General features: G+C 39.6%; 1 protein-coding gene across 2 annotated transcripts; it reads left to right on the top strand.

Moving 5' to 3' along the window:
* On the top strand, positions 1-27,877 carry LOC138045661 (cyclic nucleotide-gated channel alpha-3-like). Of its 2 annotated transcripts, none has more exons than XM_068892236.1 (12): positions 1-1,446; positions 3,484-3,542; positions 4,530-4,591; positions 5,152-5,240; positions 5,907-6,012; positions 9,605-9,759; positions 9,839-9,925; positions 10,910-11,006; positions 13,622-14,101; positions 15,390-15,494; positions 25,904-26,002; positions 26,912-27,877. In XM_068892236.1, exons 1-12 carry the CDS (start codon positions 293-295, stop codon positions 27,002-27,004), a joined length of 2,586 nt encoding a protein of 861 aa, XP_068748337.1. In that variant the 5' UTR covers positions 1-292; the 3' UTR covers positions 27,005-27,877. The 2 variants fall into 2 exon arrangements, with proteins under 2 accessions (XP_068748337.1, XP_068748338.1); XM_068892237.1 differs by having other exon boundaries at positions 191-1,446; positions 25,904-26,019; positions 26,912-27,044.

The following is a 27,877-nucleotide window of genomic DNA, read 5'->3' as shown; positions in this document are numbered from 1 at the left end:
ATGTTTTGGTGCATGCAAACTACTCAAATGATATTTGAAGAAAAGGCATGCCAAATGAAAATCTGCTCCTGTAGACATAAAAGGTTTGATGGCTAAGTTCACCAAACTAAGAGGGTTACCGTCTTTTAAAGGCTAATTGATCCTGTAGGCTTCCTGGTGTGATGTTTCCAGTCCCGCTTTGTTATTTGTTAGCTACAGATGACGTTGACAGCAAATACGTTTGTAATTTGTTCGCTAAGTGAAACAGGTAGCATCACAGGAACGCGAAAAAAAATTTAATTATCGGGCAGAAATGATGGAAAAAGCAGTGCGGTTTGTAAACAAAGACGATTCCGCAGACGACGAAAAAAACGCGAGGAAAATTCAGCAAAGAAAAGAAGAGACTACTGCGGCTACTGCAGCTTCTAAAAGACGAAGCAATGGAGGAAATTTAAAATTTGAGAGTGTAGAATCTATGGGGAGATGGCGAGGTATGTCCAAGCAGATCCGAAGCGCGTTCTCCGTCGGAAACGCTGTTAGACCCTCGCGCGTGCGACGTCGCGGTTCAACATGGAGATCACCCGTTACCGTGGATCCTTTTCTACAGAAATTTAGCACACGAGAAAGTAGAAAGGTCACCCCACCACACCGCAAGAGATCTCGTGCTGTCAGTAAAAAGAATTCTTCAGATAATAAGCAACCAAAATCTAACCATTTTGACACTGCTGAATCGACTACAATTGAAATCGAAAAAGAAATGGATAGCGAATTGACAACCGGTTCCATGCACGAATACGACCATGCGGTGCACTGGAAAGACAAGACTGTCGTCTTCGACCCAGACTGCTTACAGATCTATGTTTGGTTTTATGTTTTAGTTTTTGCTATTCGTTATAATTTGTGGACATTGATAATGAGGATAGCGTTTCCTGAAGCCCAGAGCGGTTGGCTAAAAATAACGTGGTTCGTTTTCGATTATTTCTGCGACGTGATTTACTTTTTAGACATTGTAATCGCTGCTAGAACAGGCTTTCTGGAAGAAGGTATTCTTGTTACCGAAACAAAAAGGGTATCGAAGCGTTACTTTTGTTCCGTTGAATTTATCGCCGACACCGCTTCTCTGATCCCTACCGATTTATTGTATGCAGCGTTTGGTCCTGTACCACTCCTGAGACTGAACCGTCTTGTCAAAGCATACAAGAGCTTTAGGATCAAATCGGCGATGGAATCGCAAGCTAACTATCCGACCTTTCTTCGTGTATTCTTTCTCATGCATTTGATGTTTTTAATAATTCACTGGAACGCAGGATTCTACTTTATGGTATCTAGACTCGAGGGATTTGGAACAAACAAATGGGTTTATCAAGGCAATGGTTCACTGTATCAACAATATCTACAGTCAGTCTACTGGTCAACTTTGACACTAACAACTATTGGAGACCTTCCACAACCGACAACAAATTTAGAGTGAGTAGTATACTGGCTATTAAATTCTAGTGGATAGTGCAACATAGTAAGCTCTCCTAAATGTGTGAAATATGACAATGAAGATAAATCACTCGAAATAATTCACTTTTGTTTCGTAACTACCTTTTTATTTATAGTTACCCAAATTATGAACGTGCTATTTTCATTTATGCTTTACAATATCACATTTCTTATTTTTCTGTGCAAAGATTAACTTTATGTTTCAGTTTTGCATAATTTTAATATTTCCATTAACAGTAATTCTGCGGCCGCAAAAACTCTCCGTCTAAAACATGCAACTGAACTTTAAGTTTACAAAGCTCAGTGATTTTATATTTATAAAACCACAAAGTAAAAAGGCTGCATTAAAAAAAGTTTCCTTAAACATAAAGATTTATGTTGGCAAGGCCATATCGGAAGACATCAGCCAGGAACAATAAAATGGAAGGAATTGTTTACTCGAGTGAAACTTGAAAAGGATGGGCAACTTACATGAAATGCAATATTATGTAAGCTTTCTAGACGGTAAAAGTTTTTAATTAGAACTTGACCGTTTTTTGCTCCTTAGTTAAGCTGTAGTGGGAGGAAGCAGGTCCTGATATTGTTCTTCAATAGGACGTTAATCTTGAGTTTATGTTTTCGGTTTGGGACTAAACAACAACAATAACGCACGCTTCCGCAAAAGATGAACTAATGGAAATGAAGTCCAGATGATGCTTTTTGCGTCAAAGCGTTGCTGCTATTAAAACGAGGTCGACAAAAGTTTTCACTGCGTGATCGTGAACGGACACCTGCCCATTGATTAGCATAAAACGTGCAGTTCGGTTTTCTTATCGGCCTTTTTGGAAAGAGCAATCTTATAATAGATATAGATTTGGAATCGGATGCGAAATAACAAGGAAAATTGAAGAAACTTGGAGAAGACGTCTTAAATTAACTTCAAAGGATAACTTCTGTTCCATTCAATATCCGTGGTTCAAAACACTAAACATCCTCTGCAATTTATCGATTTTTCGTAATCATATTCTGCCATCACTTAGTTTCACTCAGGAGTTTACTGGTGTGATATATAAAAAATGCTTTTACTAAACAAGTAGAAATCCAGCTTGCGTACAAAAATACAAAATTTCAGTGGCCATGTACTCATCTTGCTCATTTTTTTCTATTCGGTCATTTATCTTTTAATTGAGTTTTTGTATGTACATTTCCCAATCGGTCTTTGATATTCAAATGCAGAATTTATGGTTAATTAAGGTTGAATTTTGCCGCTTTCCTTACGTTTAAATCAGCGTATGTCAGAATACTTTGAGGGTTTGTCAATCGCCCAGTTTTTGGAAGAAGAATTGTATTTCCAAGAAAAGCAGAAGTGATAAATTCGCATTCAAATCGCCGACAGATGCTTATCATCACACAAGTTTACATGACACAATTGCATGGCACATTAAATTAGGCGGCCTTCAATAGGTTGAAGCATACTCTTTGGAAAATAGGCCAGCTGTCCCCTTATTCGTTCGTGATTTTCGCTGACGGTGTGAAAAGGCATTATCGATCTGAAGCTTGTATCTTTTTTTTTTTTCAGTTCTCATGAGAGACACGTATTTCTCAGTGATAAATTTACTAAAAGTTTGCGCCTACTTTTAAAATCACTGAACGGACATTTAGCCCCGTGGGGCATAATTTAAAGCTCAGTTTCAGAGAAAATAAGCCTCACCTGCAGATAACAGAAAATCAGAAGGAAAATAACCGCCTATTTCGTTTGAATAAAATTAATGAATTTTTCATTTAGCCCTGTTACCGTCGAGCAAGGCATGTTACCATAGTTGCAAGGGATAAAAATAAAGTGGGATCAGGCAAATGCTTTTTCTTTGTCATTTTCACAAAAGCCTGTTTCGATGAATTTCTCAAGTTAATTTCTATCGAGAGACATTAATTGACAAATATGAAAATAATTAAATGTTCGTGATTAAGTCAAATCACGGACTACGGGTGCATTTAGGGACAATCACTAAATTACGGTACATCTGTGTTTTGTTTTAGATATCTTTACACAACTGCTTGCTATCTAACTGGTGTATTCATGTTTGCCACCATTGTTGGTAAGTAAAGGATTCCAAACAATAGACCATATTCGTATTCTCAGTATTAAACTGGAGATAGCTTGCAATGGAGGCTAATGCGGGGTAATCTTTTCAAATGCAAATAATTTTTAATATATTCCCCCGCATATAGTTCCAGTGCAATACAGAGAATACGAGTATGGTCTATTAATGGCAACAGTAGTTGCATTCCCGTAATCTGAAGCTGTGACAATAGAAAACTACAATTACAACTAGGGATTTTGAAACGCAAATCCGATCGAAAATGAAACGAAAATAATGTGAGATAGTCAGACACCTTACACATGGCTAAGCGTGGTAGCCCATTAAGTAAGGAATTACAGTGGTCCAACTTAGAACTCACAAGAGCATGTATAAGTGTTTCCGTATGGAGTCATTGTAAGATACTTTCTGATTTTACAAATGTTTCCTAGATGAAACTGAGCTGATTTACATATCCCTTCCGAAAACGTAAGCATTGCTACATTCAATGAACATAGACTCCCACACATTGTCCCTTTGCCAAAAATTGATAATCTAGCCATGCAGGTCTTGCACTATCACACTTCATGTTTAAAACAATGTTTCTCATCAGTTATCAGAACAAGTAATAATATTTATAAAAAATGATGTACCATATTTTCCATATTGAATGCCCAAATGCGTTGTACAACAGTGAACAGCGGAGAAAATATTTCAAATCAATCATAAATGATTGAGTACCTCAACTGGCAGAACGTAACCAGTGGGCTATTTGCAAAATGTAGTGAAGTTAAAATACAAATCCACCCAGCGCAGCCACGTAACTACAAGACCACACTTAGCCCGTACGAAGAGGGATCTCGTAAATTTTGGTACAATGCTGTACTAGTCCGAAGACAAATTCCAACTTTTTTAATGAAATTATTTCCTTATTTTTCTATGAATCTATTCAAGGAGCAGGAAATCTATTTTTAGTAGACTAATAACCACCTGCTCTTTGCTCAGGAAATGCAGGAAGCATTATTGTCAACAGAAATGCTGTCAGAATGGATTTTGAAAAACAGCGAGTAAGTAAAGTATCTTGTATTCTCCCTCATGAAAATGAAAACAGTGGCTTCAAACTTTGTGCATTTCTTTAAATATCGAATAGGATTATGAATTGTCCTGTTCGTGTGAACATTTGTTTGTATGGCAGTATAAACAATTACATCTGTCCAACGACAGGATTGCAGACCTATCAATTAATTGTTTTGTGGTCTATTGACGCCAGGACTGATATGCCAATAAATACACATTCCGTATCTTTTTTCACTTGCCTGCTGAAACCAATCTCGACCCCGGAGCTCTTCTCTTGACTGAGGGAGAGAAGAGCTCTGGGGAACCCTGAAACAAAATGTCTTCTCATTGGTTTTCGTGAAGAACAATCAAAAGAGTCTCTAATTGGTGCATTCGTGTTAGCACGAGGAGTGAGCAGGCGCCGTAAGGTCCAAATAGCCAATAATTGGCTATAGGGAACCCTACGGCGCATGTTCTCCTACATAGACATAGAACCTTGGGTCGATCAGAGGCGACGCAAATGTGCTGAAACAGAACCTTGAAGTGATCCGGATAATTACTATTTTCACAGGACAACACAAAACAGTACATGAAGAAGCATAATGTTCCAAAGGATTTACAGAGGCGTGTTGTCATGTGGTACGACTATTCTTGGGCAAGGTAATCTAACAGTTTCACGGACAAGTTACCTTTTAATTTTTTTTTGTTGCCCCAACATCCGCCTCCCTCAGACCTAGTAACGGTACAGGCACACATTTGACCAGAAAACAGTTTACTTCTATTTTAAGCATAAGTCAATGGGCTAAACGAATGGAATGAATCATATGTTGAACTACCGATATGAAATCAAGTGAAGCTCGTAGTTATGAACGCAATTTTATCAATTGCGTGGAGTGGGGAAGCCTGAAAAGTTCAGGGCGACGCTCTAACCAACGGAGCTATGAAGCCACTGATGTTGGGAGCTGGTCATTTTATTTGTCATTCTCTACGCAATTGCTAAAATTGCGTTCATGACTGCGAGGATCATAGCTTCACTTGATTTCATATCCGCAGTTTAATATTCATCACGGGAGGTTATGAACTCTCAAATGATCAGTGGCTTTATAGTTCAGTTGGTTAGAGCGTCGCACGGGTATCGCGAGGTCAAGGGTTCAAACCCCGTTGAAGTCCTGGAATTTTCAGGCTTCTGTACGCAATTGCAAAAATTGCGTTCATAACTGCGAGGATCATAGCCTCTCTCGATCAATGGACTAAGCTGTGAAATTTGATTCAGCTTTTATTCACAAGGCCACTGTATATCGTTTATTTTTTATTTTTTGTTTTCAGAGGCCGGATGAGTACTGGAGGAGGCGACTTGAATTCTTTGACTTTGCTCCCAAACAAACTAAAAACCGAGATCGCATTGCACGTGAATTTAGAGACACTGAAAAAGGTGAACATGAACTATAATTGACTGGCTTATATGAAAAAATTCTTTCGTCATTGATTCTCATTATAACTTTACAAAAACAAGGTAAATTCAATTAAAAGAAGACGAAAGCTGCGTTAATGTAAAGTTGCTTTTCCTCAAGTCCAACTTCCTTCCTATTCCGATGATTTACTTTGAAAAACGTTTAGGTATGATATTTCTACTAATGCGGCTCCTTCTTCAATTCAGCAGCTTTTCACGAAAGCAGAAAATGTGCATTGTTACGGCACAAGATCGGCCCCAAGGGGAAACTATTAAGTCAAATCTTCCAGAGTTGAAATTAAAAATAATTCTTTTTCGCGATCCGGCAGCCGTGTTTGGAATAGTTTACCACCAAAAATTACGTCGTGTCAATAAAAGTAGATTTTAAAAGGAATTACGTGTGTCTCTACTTAATATACTAGAATTAGAAAAAGAAAATATTGGTGTACTTGAATTTATCACGAGGTTGCCTAAAGTAAAATCTACCGTTTGATTTCTATACGATAATTTATAATTTATAGCTACGATATAACGGTCGCCTTTAACTTGCTCGTCCAGTAACTCTGTTTTCGCTTTTAAAATAGTCCTTTTTTCTTTCTTCCTTTCTATCGATTTCAGCTTCCGTATTTGTCAGTAATGTGAAGGTTCTAACCATATTTTTTATCCATGATATTATACGGTGTATTCCAGATAAAATACAATTGCAGCTAATATTAAGCATTTAAGTAAATGTATAATATTAGCCCTGCTACCTGCGGGATGGCTATCATATCTTCATTGATTATTATTGTAAAGAAAGATTCGTTGTGGTTGTGTTGTTTGTAATAAAAGATCACGTAGCAAAAGCATTCCAAGAATCGAGTTAAGCTCGTACGATTGGCTGTGAAGCTATGGAAAATTCATCGCCATGTGCTGAAGCGGGTTTTTCACAAAACGTTTAATTTGGTCATTGTACAGCAAATGGCAGAGAAACCGCACTGCACGTGCAGAGCACGTTTTGTGTATGTGCACATAAGCCTGGAGCGCTTTGTGATATAATTGTCGCCTTCAATTGTCCACTGGTGAGCTATGCAAATGACTGAGTGAAACGCCTCCACGGGAGGGGCAATAGACCTTATTCACGATGGCCGTCATGTGGGATTTGCTACACACTTCTGAGGGGGCAAACAGATGTGATTTTTCACGTTCATTGAATGTTTATCTCCTAAGCAGTAAAATAGAATGATTACACAAGTTACTTCGACGTTTTTTAGTGAAAAATGAGCAGCTAACGAAGTAGAAAGTCAAAATGTCAAAATTAATATAAAAGGTACTTAATTCTAAATTCTAAAATGTACTTTTAGCAATTTTATTTCAATATTTCGAAGAGACGATTTTCCGCAATTTGTCTTTTTTCCAATGTTTGCCCCCAGCATAACACATGGCTAATTTGCATGACAATTTGAAACCAAAATGGCGGCTATTCAAGTTAAGCGATGAAAAGCGGAATTTAATTTTTTTCATCATAACAATACAAATATAGCCAGCGGAATTTAGTTTTACATGTAAAACGTTACCGTTGAAAGTTCGCTTATGGAAGACGAATATTACGAATAATCACCAAACGGTGTCCAATCGCTCAAAGAAACGATGCCATATAATAAACAACTTCCTAAACTCACTTGCTTTGGACCCTACCGGGGATTACTGGCCCTCGGTTGTTTTTGTACGGACCTCGCGACCTCGCTGTGCTCGGTCCGTACTGCCATGACCTCGGGCCAATATTTCCCAGGGCCCGGTTGCTCGAAAGACGATTAACTTAATCCAGGGTTATCGTAAACTTTTGTTTCATACTTTCACCTTTTCGGTGAAAGTTCCTTTTGCCTATTTTTGTTTTTCAAGATTGACTTCTTCAAATGTAAAGTTCCGCCGAATATCAACGTTGAACAGCATGTGGGAGTAGAGAAATAAATTCTTTGGTTAATTTTTAATCTGGGATTAGCGCTAATCGGCTTTTGAACAACCGGGCCCAGTACGGCACTCGCTCTCGGTTAGTAAGAGGTAATAGGCCTTATTCACGATAGTATTTTCACTCACGTGATCAGTAACGTTGTTTTTCCACCGAAGCAAAAGAAAGCGTTTGCATGATAACAGAACTCAACAACCAACATGGCCGTCGTTCCTTTGTTTAAGGACATGGCCGCCGTGATTTCACGTGAAAATACTCTATTTCCCGAGAGAGAGAAAAAAACAGACAGACACGGATCGATTCCGTGGTAATTGGCCATATGCATACTGTAAAATTCGGAGAATTGCTTGCCATATAATAAAAAGAAAATTACACGGTGGAGAGAAGATATGAATTTTATGTTCTCGTGGCAAGAACAATATCTCGTTCGTTTGCTGCTCTCACTCGTGAAATATTGTTCTTGCCAAGAGAACATAAAATTCATATCTTCTAACTAACGTGTAATTTTCTTTTTATTATGTAGACAAGAGTGTTTTTAACTTTTATTCACCATTTTTCTTTCTAACACCGAGCACAAACGCTATCGCAAATTCTTGTAGCTCGGCGGCTCGGCGGCAGGAATTTCTTCGATTTTCGCTTTTTTTTTTCTCACTTGCAATTAACTCCTTGAATAATTTTAAGTTGTATGAAGTTTTACTCTTCGTGTCAGCATTTTCTTTTTTACGTCAGCTTCGGAGAACTTTACCAATCTATCGCTCGCCATTTTTCACTGACTGTGCACAAACAACCATGCAAAAGGCGGGAAATGACGTCAAAAATATCTTCACTAGTGAGGATATGGAAAATACACCACTCGGGCCCCGGTTCGTGTGAATTTAATGAGTGGTGTATATACATCTTATTCGATGGTTTAACATATAATACGCGCGGATATTTTGCGAGTTGCGTAGTATTTTTTCAAGCCCCGCAGGGGCGAGGAAAAATACGAGCAATGAGCAAAATGTCCGCGAGTATTATATGTTAAACTATCGAATAAGAGGTTTATTATTCCACAACAAAGAAGGTGTTATTTGGTAAGAGTGTTTTGAAAAAAGTGCATCATCTGCCCTTCAGGGCGCGTGCGAACGATGTAAACAGCACAAAAAGAAGTCAGCCAAAGATCTTTATTTGATTGGATAAACAAAATGACGAGTGGCAAGCGATGACACGCTAAATTCTCAGGCTTTGGATCTTGTTGAAAACAATTTCCTTCATTGAAAAACTCCCGTTCCGTCCGCATTTGCTCTGTTCTAAACAGAGCAAACCGGGACACTACAGTGTATTACCCTCTCATATTTTGCGCGTTCTCTTGACCAAATATGGTAAAATGGCGTAATAGTGGAATAATAATTTCCAGTAAAACACTCCTGTCTATATAATAATTAGCGGTAATTACCGCACCCAAGCTTTGAAGCTTTAATTTAAGCTTAAACTTTAAGCGCATATTGAAATATGGTGTTCGCACTTGATACTGTTCTTAGTTAAAAGTTCGTGTTAACAAACCTTCTACATTTGCCATTGCGAATTTTTGTGAGAAATCTGACAAACTACTTGGATTGAACTAATTGTTGTATTTATATCTTTTAGGTAACATTTTTGCAAAAATGTCAGCCGGAATTTCTGCACCAACTTGTTTTGAAGATGCAGTTGAGAATATTCACCCCAGGTGACCTCGTCTGTAAAAAAGGCGAGGTTGCACGAGATATGTACGTTATAATAAATGGCAAGATCGAGGTCACTGGGTAAGTAAATTGACCCTCTGCTAATCAATAAAGATATATTTTTGCGTTTTCGTCTTTCCTGAAACAAACATTTTTGCAGTGATCAAGGTCAAGTTCTCAAAGTCTTGTCTGGTGGTGATTTCTTTGGTGAGATAGGCATACTCAGTTTAAGTGAAGGACAAAACAGGTAAGGCAAAATTCCCTGTTTGGGACAAGACACTTTCGCTGCATTTTGTACTCGCTGTTTAAAATACCGGCAAGCAGCAGTGTTTTATCAGGTTTAAAAACACGAGGCGTAGCCGCGTTTATACCCGATAACACTCGGCCAAGCCTGCGAACGCAGACGTATTTCTCTCCCCCAAAAATAGTGTGTTCGCAGACCAATAAAACCCGTGCTGCGAGTTTTTTGAACGGCTTTAAAAACATTCCACAAAAAGCGTATCCCTCGGTAGTCCGAGCAAAGGTTCAATTTGTAAGAGGAAAATATTAGCATAAAAAAAAAAAGCCGGGCCTTATTACAAGAGGTGAGACACTTCGTGACACATATAAAGGTGTAACATTTGGTGACGATACCTAACAGCCTCAGTGTTAACCCGGTTTGGCAGATAAACAACACTCTGTTGAGGCCAAGAATAACTGCTACGTTAGGCAATGATCTCTAGTGATTAGGTCTAAGTGCCGACTCGAAATGGTTAGCTTTCATACGTTGTTCTGGTGACACCATATTTAAACTTAGTAAAACTTTAGCAAGATCGTTTGTTATCTTATATACACAAAACTAAGGGTGCGTTCGATTGACCGTATTCCGGAATAGGAATACGTGGAATAGAAGTTAGAAATCCTTCGTTTTGAAGGAGATTCACATCAAAATTGTCAAACACCCGCTAAAATGCTATTTCAAACATATTTTTCTTATCCTTGTTGCTTCAAAACGCCAAACATGCCGTTTTAAATCATGAATTCTTATTCCGGAATAGGGTCTATCGAACGCACCCTAAGTGTCTGACCATATTTTGCAGTACGCATTCTAGTCACAACCTATAAAGAATTCTAATGAGGAATGTTTAATCGGGTTAATGCTTATGCTCCTTTGGTTTCCGTGGTGTCCTTTGGAGATGGAAAAATGGTTATGCTGCCATAAAGAATTCAAATTTTCTTGCCTATTTGGCAGGAGAACTGCTGATGTAAGAACGGTTGGATATGTGGAGTGCTTTGTTCTCTCAAAGGAAGATGTTGTATCTGCTGTTAGAGACTATCCTGAAGCACAGGTGAGACACGCAAAGTTCAAGGAAACCCCGGATTTATCTTAGTAGGGAGATTAAGTAAGGACAACTGGATCGTTGTTGGAAACTTAGTCCTCTCGTGAGTGTTTACTCGATTATTCTGTCGTTTGCACGTTGTGCAATAGTGGCGTGCTATCTCGAAGGTGGATTGGTGCGAACTGTTTTAAAGAAAACGATAGAAAATGAAAGTTTGTCGTTGTATGCCCACATTTTTGTCAAAATCTGAAATTTGGTTATTTCACGTTGTATTTTTGTGTGGAATACGTCCGAAAATGAACTAAAATGCGTACCGCACGTGCAGCATGACTATTTCTCCTTCTTTTAAACAATACTGTGTTCTTGCTTTGTGACGTTGCCGATGCCGTAACTGCCCGGCGTCGTTGCTTAATAGACCATATTCGTATTCCCAGTATTGAACTGGAACTAGCTTGCAATGGAGGCTAATGCGGGGGAATATATTAAAAGGTATTTGCATTTGAAAAGATTTCCCCGCATTAGCCTCCATTGCAAGCTAGTTCCAGTCCAATACTGAGAATACGAATATGGTCTATTAGGGAGCTTTAGCAACGACAACAGCGACGGCAACGAGAACGTTAAACATTTGCATATTTAATGGTCAAGAACAATAGCTTTGCACGCACTGCACGTGCGTCTTTTCATTTTTTGTCTATTTCTTAGCCGTTGTCAGCAAATCAACAAAGTCAAATGACCAAATTTGAGGTTTAAGGGTGAACGTCGGCGCTTGAGGATAAATTTTGATTTTTTCTCCTAAATTGAGCGCCTTTTATATTAGTTTCTTTCTTGAGGGTTTGCCACACCTTTGTCACGTTAAAATGCTTGGAATAATCGCAAAGCGAATACAATAACGCGAATTCTCATTTAACGACGACGTTCTCGTTCCCGTTGACGTCGTCGTTGCTAAAGCTCCCTATTAAGTAATGTTTAAAAAACGAGCAGGAGTGTTTTATCGGGTTTAAAAACACGAGGCGTACCCCGATAAAACACGCGCTGCGAGTTTTTTGAACGGCTTCAAAAACATTCCTCAAAGAGCGTGTCCCTCTAGACTCAAAACAATGGTTCAAATTGTGAGAGGTGAATATCAGCATACAAGAAAAACAACCTATGCCTTATTAGTATTGATTATATAAAGAATACTAACGAGGAGTGTTTTATCAAGTATAAAGCTCATCCACGTGACGTTTTATCGATGTTTTGATAGGCTGTTAAGCTCATGAATTATTAATGAGTTTTTGAAGGCCCGGGCAAACGGCGTCAACATTTGCTTCAACATCCGCTCGACTTTGTTGAATGGCTGTGTTGAAACCGATTGCCCCTCCCCTCCCCCCTCCCCCTTCAAATTAAACGGACGTTGAAGCAAATGTTAAAGCCATTTGCCGAGGCCTTTAAACTCCCTATTGCTCGATAATGGCGGGGTTGAGTCCAAAACAATTGTAGAAAGCCGTATGGGACGTACCTCCTTGTTATCTAGCCTTGTACAAAAGCTTGGGATCAGGCATCTTTTATAGAGAGTTTTCACTCACGTGATCAATAACCTTGTTTTTCCATCGAAACAAAAGAAAGCGTTTGCACGATGATAGAGCTCGATTCCTGGAAGATTAGTTGGGGACACCAACATGGCCACCGTGACGTCACGTGAAAACACTCTATAATTATGTCGTAGTACTTAAATTAGAGTCACTGTGTCGTATTAACCGAAACCAAAGCCGCACCTCTTTAAAAGGAATTGACTATTGGAAGGTAATATGAAGTGCTATTTTCTCCCCATGTAAACGATGTGAGTGTTAACCCTACTAATGGAAATGCGCCCACACAAGGACAAAGAAAAACTCTCACAAGGGTGGGAATTGAACCCACGACCTTCGGATTAGATTACGGATGCTCCCTGACTGAGCTACCAGGTCAGACGGGAGCAGGTCGGAGGAATTTACGATGTCAATTTTATAGCAATGAATATGTACAAGTACAAGGAAGGTTACGTTTTTGCAAAGGTTGGCCGTGTAGCACTTATATTTCAACAGAATAATTAACTATTAGAGGCTAATATGAAGTGCTATTTTCTACCCATGCAAACCATGTGAGCGTTAGCCCTACTAATGGAATTGGGCCCACACAAGGACAGAGAAAATACTCTGAACAGGGTGGAACTTGAGCCCACGACCTTCGACCTTAGATCACCGTTGCTCTACCGACTGAGCTACAAGGTCAGACAGGAGCAGGTCGTGGTAATTTAAGATTTCTAAATTCATATTCTGAGGTTAAGGGGACTATTAATGACGCAGACAACGAAAAGGAATTCCGCGGTTTTCAAGGTCGAAAAAGAAGAAATCGGCCAGTTAAAAACTAACTTATCTGTTATACTCCTAATAAAAGACGATTGAGATAAACATTAAAAGGGAAATTAACGATAGTAAAATAACATGACGTTTGGACGACTTCATGTCATCATTGTCAAATGAATAAATTAGAAATAACAGAAAGACATATTTATAGATAACGTCATGTTATTTTACTATCGTTAATTTTCTTGCTTATCTGTTATACTTAATTTAATTTATGGTGATGGTTTTGTGTTCTCTTAGGCGGTCCTTGCTGAATACGGAAAAAGGCGATTGGAGAGACAAAACAGCGCACAAGATCCACGCCTTGTGGATATGGATGACGATCATACCATCAGTCCAGATGGCAAGTCTGATATCACGAACAGAACCCCTAAGCGCAAAAGAAGTTCATTAAGGAGCCTTTCACCTAAAAATGAGCTTAATAAAGATACCACAGCCAACAGTCTATCAAATGGACGCTGCAAATCACCTGCGTTTTTGCCCCTTGGGCAAAGCTCTCACCCACCCGGTCGTGCAATATTATTGGAACCCATTGCACCCAAGCTACGTAGGGAAAAGAGATTGTCCAGTGAGCCGTCTGAGATGCAGCAGTCTCTGCCAATTTACAACAAGGATGAATCAGACGATTGCAGAAACGGAGATGTTCTCATTACAAATATGTTCAATAAATCGTGCATGGAAGCATTCAATTTTCTCAAGAAAGCTTATGAAGAGAACCTGGTGAGTTCTTTTGTTTTGCTTTTTTGTGAAATATGCTGAATAATGAAAAGATCAATAGTATTTTTCAATGGTGACTCGGGATAGTCGGAAAAAATCCGACCACTGCTTGCAGGAGTCGAACCGAACCTACGAGCTTCCGATTACTAGTTCAGATGCCCTACCAATGAGCTATAGGAGACTCGTCAGTGGTGATTCGGTGATACTCGGGAAAAATCCGAGTGTTCATTTGCAAGAGTCGAACGGAACCTACGAACTTCCGATGACTTGTTCGGATGCTCTACCAATGAGCTGGGCCATTAGAACTAGCTTCAGGTGACAATTGTCTGCTACGACTGAGAATGTGGAAACAGTCCATTGTCGCTATTGAAATGAATGACTGAGATGGAAATTGTCAACCGCGGTAGATGAAATGAACAGATGATAACTAAATATCCAATAAACTTTGCACGATCACAAGTGTATTAGCTTCGTTTAGTCGCTTTTTCAAGACGAGGTTCAGGCATTGTCTGTCTCTTTATATTAGAAATTACCGAAAAAGGTTGGGCAGCACACAATATGCTGGTTACAGAAGATCGAGATCATTATAGTCTTAGCTACAATAATCCCGAAAAATCGCCCAAAAATCTAACCGGCTAATCTCCTAAAAATGTTCCAAAAATCTCAAAACAAGTTTCGAAAAATCTCATTCTTTTTCTAAACATCTCGACATTTTATCGAAAAGCCCAAACCGTAACCAAATTTTGATGAAAATATCAATGTTTACAGATCCTTGTAAGACTTAATAGGGTAAATCAAGCCGCCTTCACAATAGCTATTGTGGATAACCGTTTGTTGAGACTGTAAGTCCGCTTCCGCCATATTTTTTCTTCGGCAACTGACTGCAACGGAATTGTGGATACATAACTGAATGGTAAAACCGCTGTGCATGAGGCCATGAAACGTCTTCGTTATAAGTAAAATTAAATATTTTTTTCTAATTCCAATCTCTAAATTGATTTTTTAACGCATTTCACAGATTTTTTGGGTCTAAAAGTTCTAAAAATCTTGGAACTTTCTAAATTCATGTCCAGACTTTCTAAAAATCTTTTCAGCGTCTACAAATCTCAAAAAATAAAAATCCGGATTTTTGTAGCTAAGCCTAGATCATTACTCGTTTCCAGGTGCACTCGTTGGGTTTTCGGTTGCAGTGACGTTGATCAAACTTCTCAAGGCTTAAGCTGTTTTTTTTACTTCTTTGATCAATTAGTTTCTCTTTTTTGAACTTTTCTTGTTCATTTTGCCCGCTTAGACAAAGCAGCTTAAAGATGTCAGTACCAAACTAAAAGATATGGAAGAATCAAAGAGACAGAAGGATGAGAAAATATCACGCCTTAAATGCCATTTAACTGATGTGGTAGGTAGTCACAATCTTTGCTCCAATGACACATCAAACGCCCTTGGATGTGTTCTCACCCGCCAGAGGTCAATGGGTTAAGTTTGATGTATGGGGGAAATTTACAAAGTCCCTCGGTTTAGAGATCCTGTCCTTACAGCTTAATTACAGAGGCCTACTTAAAGGGGCTAGGTCACGCTTTTTTAGGTACTTTTGTTTAATTTTGTTAATTATGAGCTCTAAACGTCAAATTGACAGAGCAAGAGTCTTTCATTTGCAAAATCACGGCCACATAACAACTGAGAATGATTTTCCAGCTGTGTAAATGACATTTCGATATAGACAGGTATAAATTTGAAAAAAGGTGAGCCGACGTTTTTCAAATTTACCCAAATTCAATCCATTTCAATCCTCTCCAGTTTTGTCCATCCATGTCCCTTCTTAGCTTCCCTGTGTTTTGTTAGAGTTCTCCTATAGTTTTGAACAGTTATTTTGATATTTTAGTTAATTCTATGACCATTCGATCAGTGCTGAGATTGCCTAAATTGCGTGACCTAGCCCCTTTAAATCGCTTCCAATTGAAAAGATGATTTCAAAGTGGGATGTGGTTTAGTAGCGCTTATTGAGGTAAGCCCGGGCAAACAGAAAGCAACAGGCTCGTGGTAAAAGCATGTCAATTCTTGTCTTCTATGTTGTTTTGGCTCGCATGCAGGGAATGAAGTAGCAATAATAAGGAGCATTTTGATTTTTGACTATTCCGAAAAAGTTATGCCCATAACAGTTCACTCTCGCAGATGTCACATAAAGTTTACATTAACCGTGGTTAACTCTTGAGGACTGAACTGTAAGGAATTAAAAACGTCTTCAAACATATTCTTACATGATGAAAACTTGGAACTTATAACAATCCATTAAACACCAATACACTCTACTTTCCGATAATAGTACAGCGGATATGTGACAGAAGCGTGCACTTTTACCTAAAATCATGAAACTTTGTACAGTGAACAACCATCCCATAACATTTATTTTTAGATATGGAGCCATCTCAGATTTGACCAGTGACGTCACTAAAATGATAATGACGTCACACAGTGAAAAATGTCTAAGAAACACTAAATGTTATGGCTAAAATGGTTAAGAAAGCAATCTGTATTATTGCAAAAGCTGCAAATATCTTAATAAAGTGCAAAAGAACACAACCATATACTTTTGGCTTATATTGGGACCTTGACCTTTGACATTGATTGACCTTTTAATAAAAATGACCTATTTATCTTCCGATTTCACAGTTAAATGTTAAAGAAGATCTCTGTGGGTGTAAAAGCTTAAAATCGTCTCATCACTAAATAGCAAAACACAGCTGGCCTATTGTTTTGGGCTTTGACCTTTGACCTTGGGATATCTGTTAACGTTATCAAGCTTACAAAGCCTGTAGTGCCACTCCTAAAGTTCATTTTTATCTAAAACTATTAAACTTTCGACCGTAAACATAACACACATAACATAACATAACAGATGAACATGGCTGCATGCGTTGAAGTTATCTGATATACTTTGACCTTTGACCTTGATTGTGCTTAGTAGGTAGCAAACCGTTAGAATGAGCATTAAACTACTTCGATTCAGTGTACTGTCAGTGTTCCATTCGACAATGGATATTTCACTCGGTAGCTTTAACTGCAGTGTCAACAGTTTCCCGAACATGAGCAAAGTGCAGTACACTTCAGTGCTGCCTTGACACACTTGCATCGCCCCGTGCAACCCTTTGTACATCCGCATCGTATCAATTCAGCACAAGAAACCGAAGCTTCAGGAAGGGTTGTCCACAGCGGCTCCCACCCTTCACTGCCTTGTTTCCAGCCCCACTTGGAAGGGCAAGGTAATTGAGGAGTGAGAATCAAAGCCTGGTTCCAGATGTTGGCTTGGTAACAGGCCCGCTTGATATGCTCTACTAGTGCTGCCTGGGTCGGTGGTATGTTCTCAATACCTCGTGACTTCTGTGCAAATAAGTGTTTGCGGGCATCATTGACTCTCGTTAGGCCACTTGTACGTTCGTAAAGCAGTACTACAAACCTCTCCAATACAGACAGGACTGCATCATTAATCTCACTAGGCATCAGCATGATTGCCTCAAAGGCGTTAGTAACTTCTGGGAATCTTAACCATGTGTCCCAGGCGGTTTTCTTACCCCGGCCACTGAATGACGAGACGGTATCGCACCCTGACAGGGCGTGAAAAAATGGCAGAGTGCCGCACATTTGGGGCTGAATCGTGTTAACGAGCTGATGGATGGGAATGTACTTGAAACTTGCGCCACTACCAAAAGCCACCCACAGCTCATCTGGATTAATCTTCTCAAAACTGGCAATGGCCAACACTATAACATCTGTATCAACGGTGCGCACACACACTTTTCTACTCCCTCTATTTACAGCATCTGCAACGTGCAATAAAAGACGGGTATCTGCTTCTTCCTGGGTGCACGGCATCATGTTCGTCCCGTCTGCCTCTGCATGTGAACTGAGAACACCTCTACCATCTGTTGCGTAAATGACCTTACCTTCTGTGGTTGGTTGACGAGTAACTTCATGTGACAGGAGACTGAACAATTCCGTTTTATTTTCATCAACGCGGAGGAAACCTTTCCAGTCTCTTGGAATCACTGTTGTTGAGAGTACTCTCCTACGTACACCCTTTCCGCGTTTTTCCCTGGTTGCGTTCTTTAAACTGTTTGGGATGTAAACATCCCAGACAATGTCCACTCTGTCGGTCGATTGAAGCTGAGATTTCACATACGGCATAAAAATCAGATCAGCATAATTTTGGAATGTCTTCGCTGTACCAGGATTGAGCATCTGAACAACGGCAGCACCATCCAAGAATTTAGCATCTACAGCAGGAGCACTCGTTGTCTGCAACCGTTCTAACTGTAAACAACTCAGAAGATCGGCTTTTTTTCCATTGCGTAGCTTTCCTCCTACTGACAATGACGGTGGGGCTGACTGATTTTCGTGCGCAAAGAACTGATCCAGGTCACCATCACGTATTTGGCACGAGATGTACAGCCTCGAAAATAGATGGCAGTCATTCTTTAGTGACTGTACTTGTAGGTTCTTCCTTGATGGTAACTTGATTGAAGAGCGACTAAACAACGGTAGGTTGTTCTTGCTAATTGTCTCTGTTACAGGAACCGTGCAGTCAGTAAGTCTTTCTTTGACATACTTGCTGAACTGCTCCTTTCCTATTGTTTCCACTTTCTTCACTGTTTCCTTTACAGACTGCTCCATGATATCTTTGGTGTCTAGAACTAAAAGGTCTTGACTATCATCTAGAAATGGATTTCCCAATTCTTCAAGGACCGACGTTAGTGATTTAATGTCCTTCTGGAATGCGGCTTGTACCCCATGGTGTTGTTCATGGTGTTTACTTCTGATTTCTGCAGTGCTGGTTTGAATGCTGCATTTTTCATACTCCGCTACTATTCTTGAAACCTCTGGGCCAGCAACCATCCAGCGTCTCAGCGCGGCGGGATCATCCATAAGACCAATTGCCCCACCAGAACCTTTCACATCTGCATTTCTCTGCTCGTGGCACTGATCTATGGCCATAGCTGAAAATTTGCTGTTGGTGGTTTGTACAACGAACTTTCCTTCACAGAACTCTTTGAAGACAGCTGCCTGTTTACTTGGGAGTGCCATCATGTCACGGATATGAACAGTTAACCACCTCGCATAGTGCGTATGATCCAGGGCAAACATCCAGGGCATAAGCTTCGTAAGTGACTCGATGTAAAGTTGGAAGTAACCCTCTCTGATGGATCTCACAAACAAGAGTAACAGGATTTCTAGGGATAGGGTCTTCAACCAGTAGTCAAACTGGGCGCTGTGACTTGCTCGCTGGACACACCATTCTTCGAAGGGCACAGGCTCAGCGGACTCAGTGCTTGCCACATAAGCGTTCCGGAGTAACACATAGAGACTTGCAGATGTCACTTGATGTGCGTGCCGGGTTTTAGTAATGTGGCTAGCCTTAACAAAAGAATCTGCTGTACCGGGGCTTGCAACGTTTGCTTGAACAAGTGCGCGAGTCCATCCACTGTCTTCTAACCAACCTCCAAGCATCTAAAAATAAGATACATTCCATTCTAGGTTACTTAGTTTAAGTGTTTACACCCTTTCTATTTGAAATATGAAATATAATAAGCAAAAAGACATATAATTCCTCTAAATTGCGCAATTTTTTTTACCTTAAGGATTGCATTTTCGATGTGTAATCCACCGAACATAACCACGAGGTGCTCTTCGCCAAGGGAAGTGGGGTAACTCCACTGTATCTGCTTTGCTATAGCGTAGAGAGGTTGATCAGCTGTAAGGACGGGAACTTGTCCTGGATTAAGATGCTGAACGGCAGCCTGAACAATGGACATTGCATGCTTGATCATTGCCGCTGAATGTGCACTATCTGGGAAAAGAGGTAACAAACTAGTGATTGCAGCAGGTGGAGTTGCTGCTTTTTGAATACTGGCATGGTACGCTGCCCATGATATCCAATCTGTTTTGTCCAACTTGAGTTTCTGGAGGGCTTCTGACACTGTTTCTAGCCACTCATACTCTCTCTTTGTAGCCTGTTTAAGAGTGTCCAAACTTTGGGGTATTACAGCGCAACCAATGGTAGGTGCAGTGAACTGTTTGGTTTCCAGTGCTGCCGGCGGAACACTTGTATACGTTGTCGGCAGGGGAGCAACTGACTTACTTGAGGATGTAGAGGGATTGATAACCAAAACACCACGGTCGAATCCCGATGTCTGATGAGTTGGAAGTTGCATAAGTGAAATACCGGTGCCGTGGAAGGAGTCCTTTGCAGTTGCTGAACTTGGATTATAGTCAATGTTGTCAACTGCTGCTACTGTAAAGAGCCCCTTTCGCATTTTCGGCGGGCAGACAACATCATCGGCTGCAAATTGCTGGCAAACCCCATTGGCTATGTCAGCTGTCACCTGTAAGAGACGATCGTACGAGACGCACAACCCTATACTGAACATTGAATCGATGAGGTTTCTACTACGTGTTACGGCATGAATCTTCATGGCAAGGTATAGCGGAAGTGGAGTTTCACGTTCAGGGCTGTGACGGGCAAGAGTAGAGATTTCAGATCTTCGGCGTTTCATACTGTTGAAAATCAGGAGTTGGGATATTGACAGAGCTGCTGCATTGGCTGCGACTGCAGTTTGGCGCTTGATGCTGGGCCCTTCCAGTATCATGTTGATAAGGGCCAGTAAAGATGGTGGTACAGCAGCTTCCTGACATCCTTGCTTGAACGAGCCGTTGAACGTGAATTTTCTATCAAACATATCTCGGCGGACGACTTGTGCTGCCCTTGCGAGATGCATGGCATCATTATCAAAATTGTCCTGCTCACATGCTTTCCTTATAGCATCTCCGATATCTTTATCAAATGTGAGAAGTACGTTGCATCCCTCTTTGCATTCTCTTAGATCAGGAAAAACTGATAACAATCTTGCCTTTAGTCTTGTGCTGTGTATTCGGCCTTCGACAGCAGCTCCCAACTGTTCCAGGCGAGCCTTATATGTACTGGCTAGATCAGCTAGCTTAAACACTGGATTTACACCTTCTTCAAGACGGTACTCTTCCATGTAAGCCACAAGTTCCGCAAATGCAATGCCACGAAGATGATCAGCGGGCTCTCCTTGTCTATCTGCAGCCTTTTTTGCATTATCATAGAGCCTTAACAAGCATTTTGTGTGGTACTTTGCCTCGAGGGCGATCATATCTGCGGGCGCAAGCTTTGCGATCAGTTCAGTGTCCTCCAGCGCCAGTGCACATTTCCTTACTTTCCAGTCTACTTCTTTCGTCGAAACTTCATGAAGGTCACCAAACAAACCAGCTGGCTCATCACAAAAGAAGCATACACAATCTGTAATGATCCTAGTACTCTGTTTTCCACGTGTTTGTACAGCAGACGAAGTGCTTGGTTTCTTAGCTTCTTGCTTATTTTGCAAACGATTAAGCTTTGTTTGGTTAAGTTTCAAACGGCAAGATTTGTGCCACTTCGCGCGATGTGCTATTAAGGTAGCTTCTATACCATTCCCTTCATCGAGTCTGTTAATATCTAACTCAACCGGCATTTGACCGAGTTCATGAAACTTAATGAGGTGTTCTGCTAATGATTTGTAGCCACTGCCAATAGGTGCCTTTGTTGATTTAGCAGGGCACTGTAATACGTCCCCATTGTCCGACTGGCATAGAACACAAATTTCCCAGTCAATAGGGTCTCCCTCCTTAGCCTGTTTAGGTGGCGACGTTGAAACATCGACCAAGAGGTGACGTTTGGACATGCTAATCAAAATGACGAAAACAACCAGTACTGAGGAGCTGAAATAAATAAGAACCCTCTTTCAATAAAAGTTTTTTTAAGGCCTATGCTTTGAAAAAGCTTTATTTTTTAAAGCATAAAGCAAAGCTTTATTTTTAAAGCCGTTCTTTCCCGTTTGAAGTACTTTTCAAAAATGTTTTTTATTAGCGTAATCAAGTCTTTTTTTCGGAGATAGTAACGAGAACGCCAACTTTTCCCACAGCAATATGTTAATTGTGAGGTTTTTTTTAACGAACTACACCAAAGCAAGAACACTTAGAAATACTACGTACTTTACCTTAAAAGTGTTTTAATGAAATACCGCCAAAAACATGCATATAACTGTGCGATTGGTTTCTTTAAGGAAACAAAGAAAGGGATATATCCTTAGAATTCTTGTACCATGAAGCAGTCGAATAAAAAATGTCCTTTATAGATAAATTAAATGTTTAATGGTCGATATAATTTTTGGTCGCTTGTAAAGGAACATTTTTAGTTCGTTTGCGTGTATATGCGTGAAAACAGAAAAGTGCTACGCAGTTTGTCTTGGAATGTTTTAGCGGCCAGATTTTGAGACAATAAAACTTGATTAAATATATGGTGATGTTTCAAAACGTTTGAAAGTCCTGAAATTTATAAGCGTTCCTTGGAGTGGTTTAGAAAGCTGACAGTAAATAAAATCATGACACTCCATGCCGCATCGGGAAAATTTATTTTCACTCAAGGCGCAACATTTCAAAATAAAGTAGACACTTGCCAAAAGTGAAGTTACACTTTAGAACCAATGAGATATTCACGGTACTTAATAGTCAAATACATTAATTTTATGTGTTTAACTAGAAGAAAATTCCCAAAGAAAGAACTTTGTTATGATTTTCATTCAGCTGTTAAATACGACAAAGCAGCAATGTGCTAACTTGTGTGTGAATGAATGTAACGTTGAATCGTATTCTAAATACATGTAACAATCAATGTAACAAGTGTAAAACAGTTAAAATATTTGTCTCTTGCGTATTAGCGTTGTTTTTATTAAAATTCAGGTAAAAATAAAGTACTTACCACTCATTCTTCATTCTCGAAAACTGAGGAAGAAAACACGCCGCCACAGCTGGAAGCCATTTTTCACCACGTGCCGAATTTGAAGGCTACTAAAATGGGTATATCAGCTGACCGGTTAGATGTTAAATTACGTCATACACAGCGTTAACGGAAGAAATTTAAAAAAGGAACCGAAATGAGGGGAAAAATATGTTTATACAATTAAGAAATTAAAGTTTGAAGTGAAAATTAAGATCAAGTATTCTTTTCAATTCATAAATTGCTCTAAAACCCAGTTTTAACTTCATTTAAATCACTCTATAAATTAAATTAAACTCTATTTTTTTCAATTTGGATTTAAATAATAACAAACAAACCTTCGCGAGTGAAAAAAATGTGGTTGAACATAAAAAACGTACATTTAGGCCACACCAAGTAAAAGCTATCGTAAACGCTTTGCCCAAGGTCAAGGTCATCGTTATTGACGTTTTAATGACGTCACAGGCCGCATCTGAGATGGCTCCACATCTAAAAGTAAACTATATATTATAATTGTTAACTGTGCGAAGTTTCATACTTTTAGGTAAAAGTGCACACTTTGCCCATTTTTTTGCACCAGGCAGCTGTACTATAACGCAGGGCCAACATTTCTTTTGATTGCGCATGCTCTTAACAACGTGTTCGCTTTATTCACATTCTCGTTCTCAGAGATTGTAATCTTGTGTATAGAGAGTTTTGCCGCTGTCTTAAACGTTCACTGGCTCTGGGAACGAGATGTTCACAGCCATATAAGCACGACTGCTCTGAGATATATACATACACCAAATTTTTTAACGATTCTTACATCTAGGGTTTTCCCCTATAATTTGCAGCTGATTTAACTCGTGAGTGTGTGATCTGTTTTGACTGACACTTATCAGCGTTAAAATGGAGCTGAAATTTACACGTCCAATCGCAAATAGGATCAAGTTTTTCTTTATTAATCTTTTTCTCGCCAGCATAACGTTTAACGATAGCACATGAAATTCCCTCGGTTATATCATTGATGTGAAAGAGGAATAATTATACTATTTGAGCTATTTTTCCCCTTAGATTCTAAACCTTTATTTGCTTAGTTGAAGATCTTAGACATTTTGAAATTGAATTCCTTTGATACAGCAATTGTCAGTGTTTCTTATCAGAACCATTTGCTGTCCCGGCCTTTTTAAACATTATTTCTGACAAATAGTCAAATTCACAATTATGATGCTACAACTTCAGCGCTGCTTCGATATCATGTCTGTCGAACGAACACAATAGAGTTTACCATACTTTACCAAAATCCAAAGACCTGTTACCTCTAGCTTGTCTCTGTCTTCTTTTAAGCTGAAAAAAACTTCCTCAATTTTCTTGATTCTAAGTAATGAAAATACATCATAAAGGCGCTGATCCAACCAAGCCGCGTTAAATGTGAAGTGCCTGGCTTGTTTAGTCTCGCCATTTGGCAATTAGGAAATAAAGCTTAATGTATATATATCAACGAGAGGACCACTTAGGGTCCGGGGAAAAGGCTTCTACATTTGCCTCAACATCCGTTCGAATTTTTTGAACAGCGATGTTGAAACGATTTGCCCCCCTTCAAATTTGTTGAAACATGTTGAAACCAAGATGAATCGATGTTTCAACATTTCCTTTGTTTTCGCTTATGATGACTTAAGTTGAAATCCTTTGCCCCCCTTCCCCCCTCCCCCCCCCCCCTGAATCAATATTGTTGGACATTAGCGTGCGCACTAATTGCTCTCTGCTCTCTCAATGACGTATCCATGTCCGTATCCATAGTAACAACCACGGCTGCTGACTGGGACTGATGATTGAATCAAATGTTGAATGATATTTTGAAGATGTTTGCTCACCTCATCAGTCAACATCGTTCAACAAAATCGAACATATGTTGAAGCAGTTTGCCCAGGCCCTTAGCATAAACCCTGAGCTTTCTTGAGGTTTCTTCACCACTTATACTTATCCTAAAATTATTTACTAGTATATAGTAAAACAGTAGATAGCTTTCAAGGCGCGCTCTGATTGGCTACTTCAACTTCAAATATCCTTCGAGCAACTAGTGCGGGATTTGCGCCCAAAAATATTGCAATCGTTGCTCCCCGGCTCGGTAAATAATCCACCATCAGCCACTTCGGTAATAGTTGTGGATTATACGTGTTAGTGGTGACAATCTTGCTTTGACTTGATTCTGCTGTCATTTTCATTTATTATTAACATAAATATAATTAATGAAAGCTCCACTTTTTGTTTGAAAAGTTAATGAATAACCTGAGTTAATTTGGATGCTGCTAGGTAAAAAGTTCCAGTCTTTTTAAGCCTGGTGTTTGCCTCAAACGTGGTGGTTCTTAAACTATATATTGTTGTGATAAAGAGCAACACGTCTCGGCTCACCGCCCTCCTCAAAACTATTGACAAACGGACCAAGTTGAAAAGAAAGTTAAGTCTCTTTGTTCACGACGAGGCGGTGATTTTTGCTTGAAACCGTGGGGTCGTTTGTGGAAAGAGGCAATTAAAAGGAGGTAGCCAGTTGGCTATTCACAGAGCTTTGGTGAAAATGAGTTCGGGAGAACCGAGGACAAGCCCGGTTGGTACCAGGGCAGCATCCGGCTTGACAATTGGCTCGCGTCCATCAATGCACTAATGGTATTCGAAGCGCTAAAAAACTGAACGAAGTCTTGAAAAACGCTCACTTGAAAACGCTGGCCGCACTTTTTGTGAGAAACATGCTTATCTGGCTATCCTTAAAATTTCGCCATTGTTGGATTAATTCAAAAGCAGCTTGTGTTTTAGTTCGCAAAAGTTGGATTTTGGTACCGAACACCGTGACAATTTTCGGGCGTTTAAATTTTCTTGGGTGGAAATTTTCACTTTTAAGTTTAAAACCCAATTATTGTAACATTTAATAAAAGGGCAGTTATGGCTTGACGGCTGTAGGGTTGTGGTTTGATAGTCAATAATTTGTTGCGTTCTGTTTACAGAAGAGAGAAATCATTGAACGCGAAAGCAGAGTAAAAGAGCTTGAGTCAGACAATTTCATCAAAGAGCAGACGATAAAGCAACTTCTGGAACAATTAGAGGTGGCTACATCTTGATGGTATTTAGCCAACTGGTTTGCCTCCAGCCATTTCGGGTCCTGTTAAGAATCCCAAATGGCTGGAGGCAAACCGGTTACTTGTTGTTGTTGTGTCCTGTCGTTTCGTTCCTTGAGTTTCATTGCCCCGGAAAGCCCCATGTACAGTACTTAATATAAAAAATCGAAGTTCGCCTAGTCAATAATAATGATTGTATTGTTACGTTATTGTTGTCATTTCAACAAAGTTTATTGGTTGATTAATTGAATTGTCTTTGCCTGGTAATACACAAGAAATAATTACTGAACGCTGGCGGGCCAGAACGAAAACAACGAGGTACGAATAAAAAGAACAAATTCGACGCTTAACAAATATTTCACGAGTAAGGATACCACAATTCAACAATTTAAACCAATTACTATAGTTTTTCTGCATCATTTATTGTCGATAGTACGTTGGCTGTGATCTCTTGGCCAATTTGGCTTACCGTACCTTAACAGTATGGCCCTGAACTGACTCTTACTGAATCAGTAACAGATATAGACCCTATGCAAAAATGGCTGCCTTTAAATTATTCTTTTGTTCATATTCAAAATAGCCCAACTAACCTCGTTTTTGAGACAAAAATTCTAAAGAATTTGTTATCCTGAACGAAGTTAGTTGGGCTATTTTGAATATGAACAAAAGAATAATTTAAAGGCAGCCATTTTTGCATAGGGTCTATTGATCAATGAAACAACATGATTGTGTATTCTTTGTATGGATTTGGATTTCTCATTCTTCAACAGCTAGCGCCAAACCACATCCATTACTCATACACACGCGCATTTTGTACTTGGTCAATTTTCTCCCGTGATTTTCTCGTAATGTAATAATGTACCTCACTGGTAAATAACCGATCTTTTTATGCCCCAGATTGGTAAACAACAAACTTCACTATCAAGAACTTTGAGTAGTACCGTCAGTTTGTCCTCGTTGTTAACGAAGGAACAGAACTCTCACTGCTGACTTTGGAGAGGTTCGTCATTTCACAGGGCACAAAGCCGACCGGTGCTAAATGCGGAAAAACGCCCCCAACCAGGCGACAATTCAATTGGTTTTGGTTTTATCTCGAACTGGTCGAGAAAGAAACACGAGATTTCGATTCTGACGCTAAGATCACCGAGCTTAACTTGGGCTGGTTTCGCGAAGAGCACCAAAATGAAATATAAGGGGACTTAATTAAAAGGTCTTTGGAGATATTGTCACCTAATGTGGCCGGACTACGGTGCTGGGAACTTCGTCATTTCTCTGAGAACAGTGCAAGGGGTCTTCCACGTCCCACGGCAATTTATGAGCAAAGATTGTGAGACTGAGGAGACAAAAGAAAGCCTACGCATCAGAGGATGTCTTTAGAAAGGCTGGACTTTCTCCTCAGTTATTCAAAGACTTTTAGTTGGTCTGGAATACTGACGTCGAACATGATCTCAAACTGAAGAAGGACTTACACTCTCGAAGGAGTGGTTTCGGAATAAGAAACCCCGAAAAAATGAAAGGCACTGCTAATCTCGCAAAACCAAGTTGATCAAGTTGGAGTATTTGGAGTCGTTTTGGACAACTCTCTGAATTTTGACAAATATAAAAGGAAAATTCAACACCCGACGATGAAATTCCAAGTTAGATTTTACGCGATATCGGTTTTTCAAGTGAAATTTAACGTGGAATTCACGAGTCAGGTGGTGAAATTTTCCTTGAATTGCATAGCTTAGCCATTTAATTTACTGTTTGGCGAATGTTGTAGCAGAGTTGTGGCAACTGTCAGGAACTAGGAAAATCTTCTTCTTCTAGTCCTCAATTCCGGCAGGTTTTGGCATTGTAAAAAGAAAAAAGTGCTTTCAAACA

The sequence above is a fragment of the Montipora capricornis genome, chromosome 4 (assembly GCF_036669925.1).
Source record: "Montipora capricornis isolate CH-2021 chromosome 4, ASM3666992v2, whole genome shotgun sequence".
Classification (NCBI taxonomy): domain Eukaryota; kingdom Metazoa; phylum Cnidaria; class Anthozoa; order Scleractinia; family Acroporidae; genus Montipora; species Montipora capricornis.
The sequence above is the reverse complement of the archived record's forward strand: the minus strand, read 5'-3'. Positions and strand labels throughout refer to the sequence as shown.

Coding starts and splice junctions, on each gene's coding strand:
- LOC138045661 (XM_068892236.1), top strand. CDS start 293: ATGATGGAAAAAGCAGTGCGGTTTGTAAACAAAGACGATTCCGCAGAC. Junction 3,543..4,529: donor CATGTTTGCCACCATTGTTG/GTAAGTAAAGGA, acceptor CTCTTTGCTCAG/GAAATGCAGGAAGCATTATT. Junction 9,926..10,909: donor TTAAGTGAAGGACAAAACAG/GTAAGGCAAAAT, acceptor CCTATTTGGCAG/GAGAACTGCTGATGTAAGAA.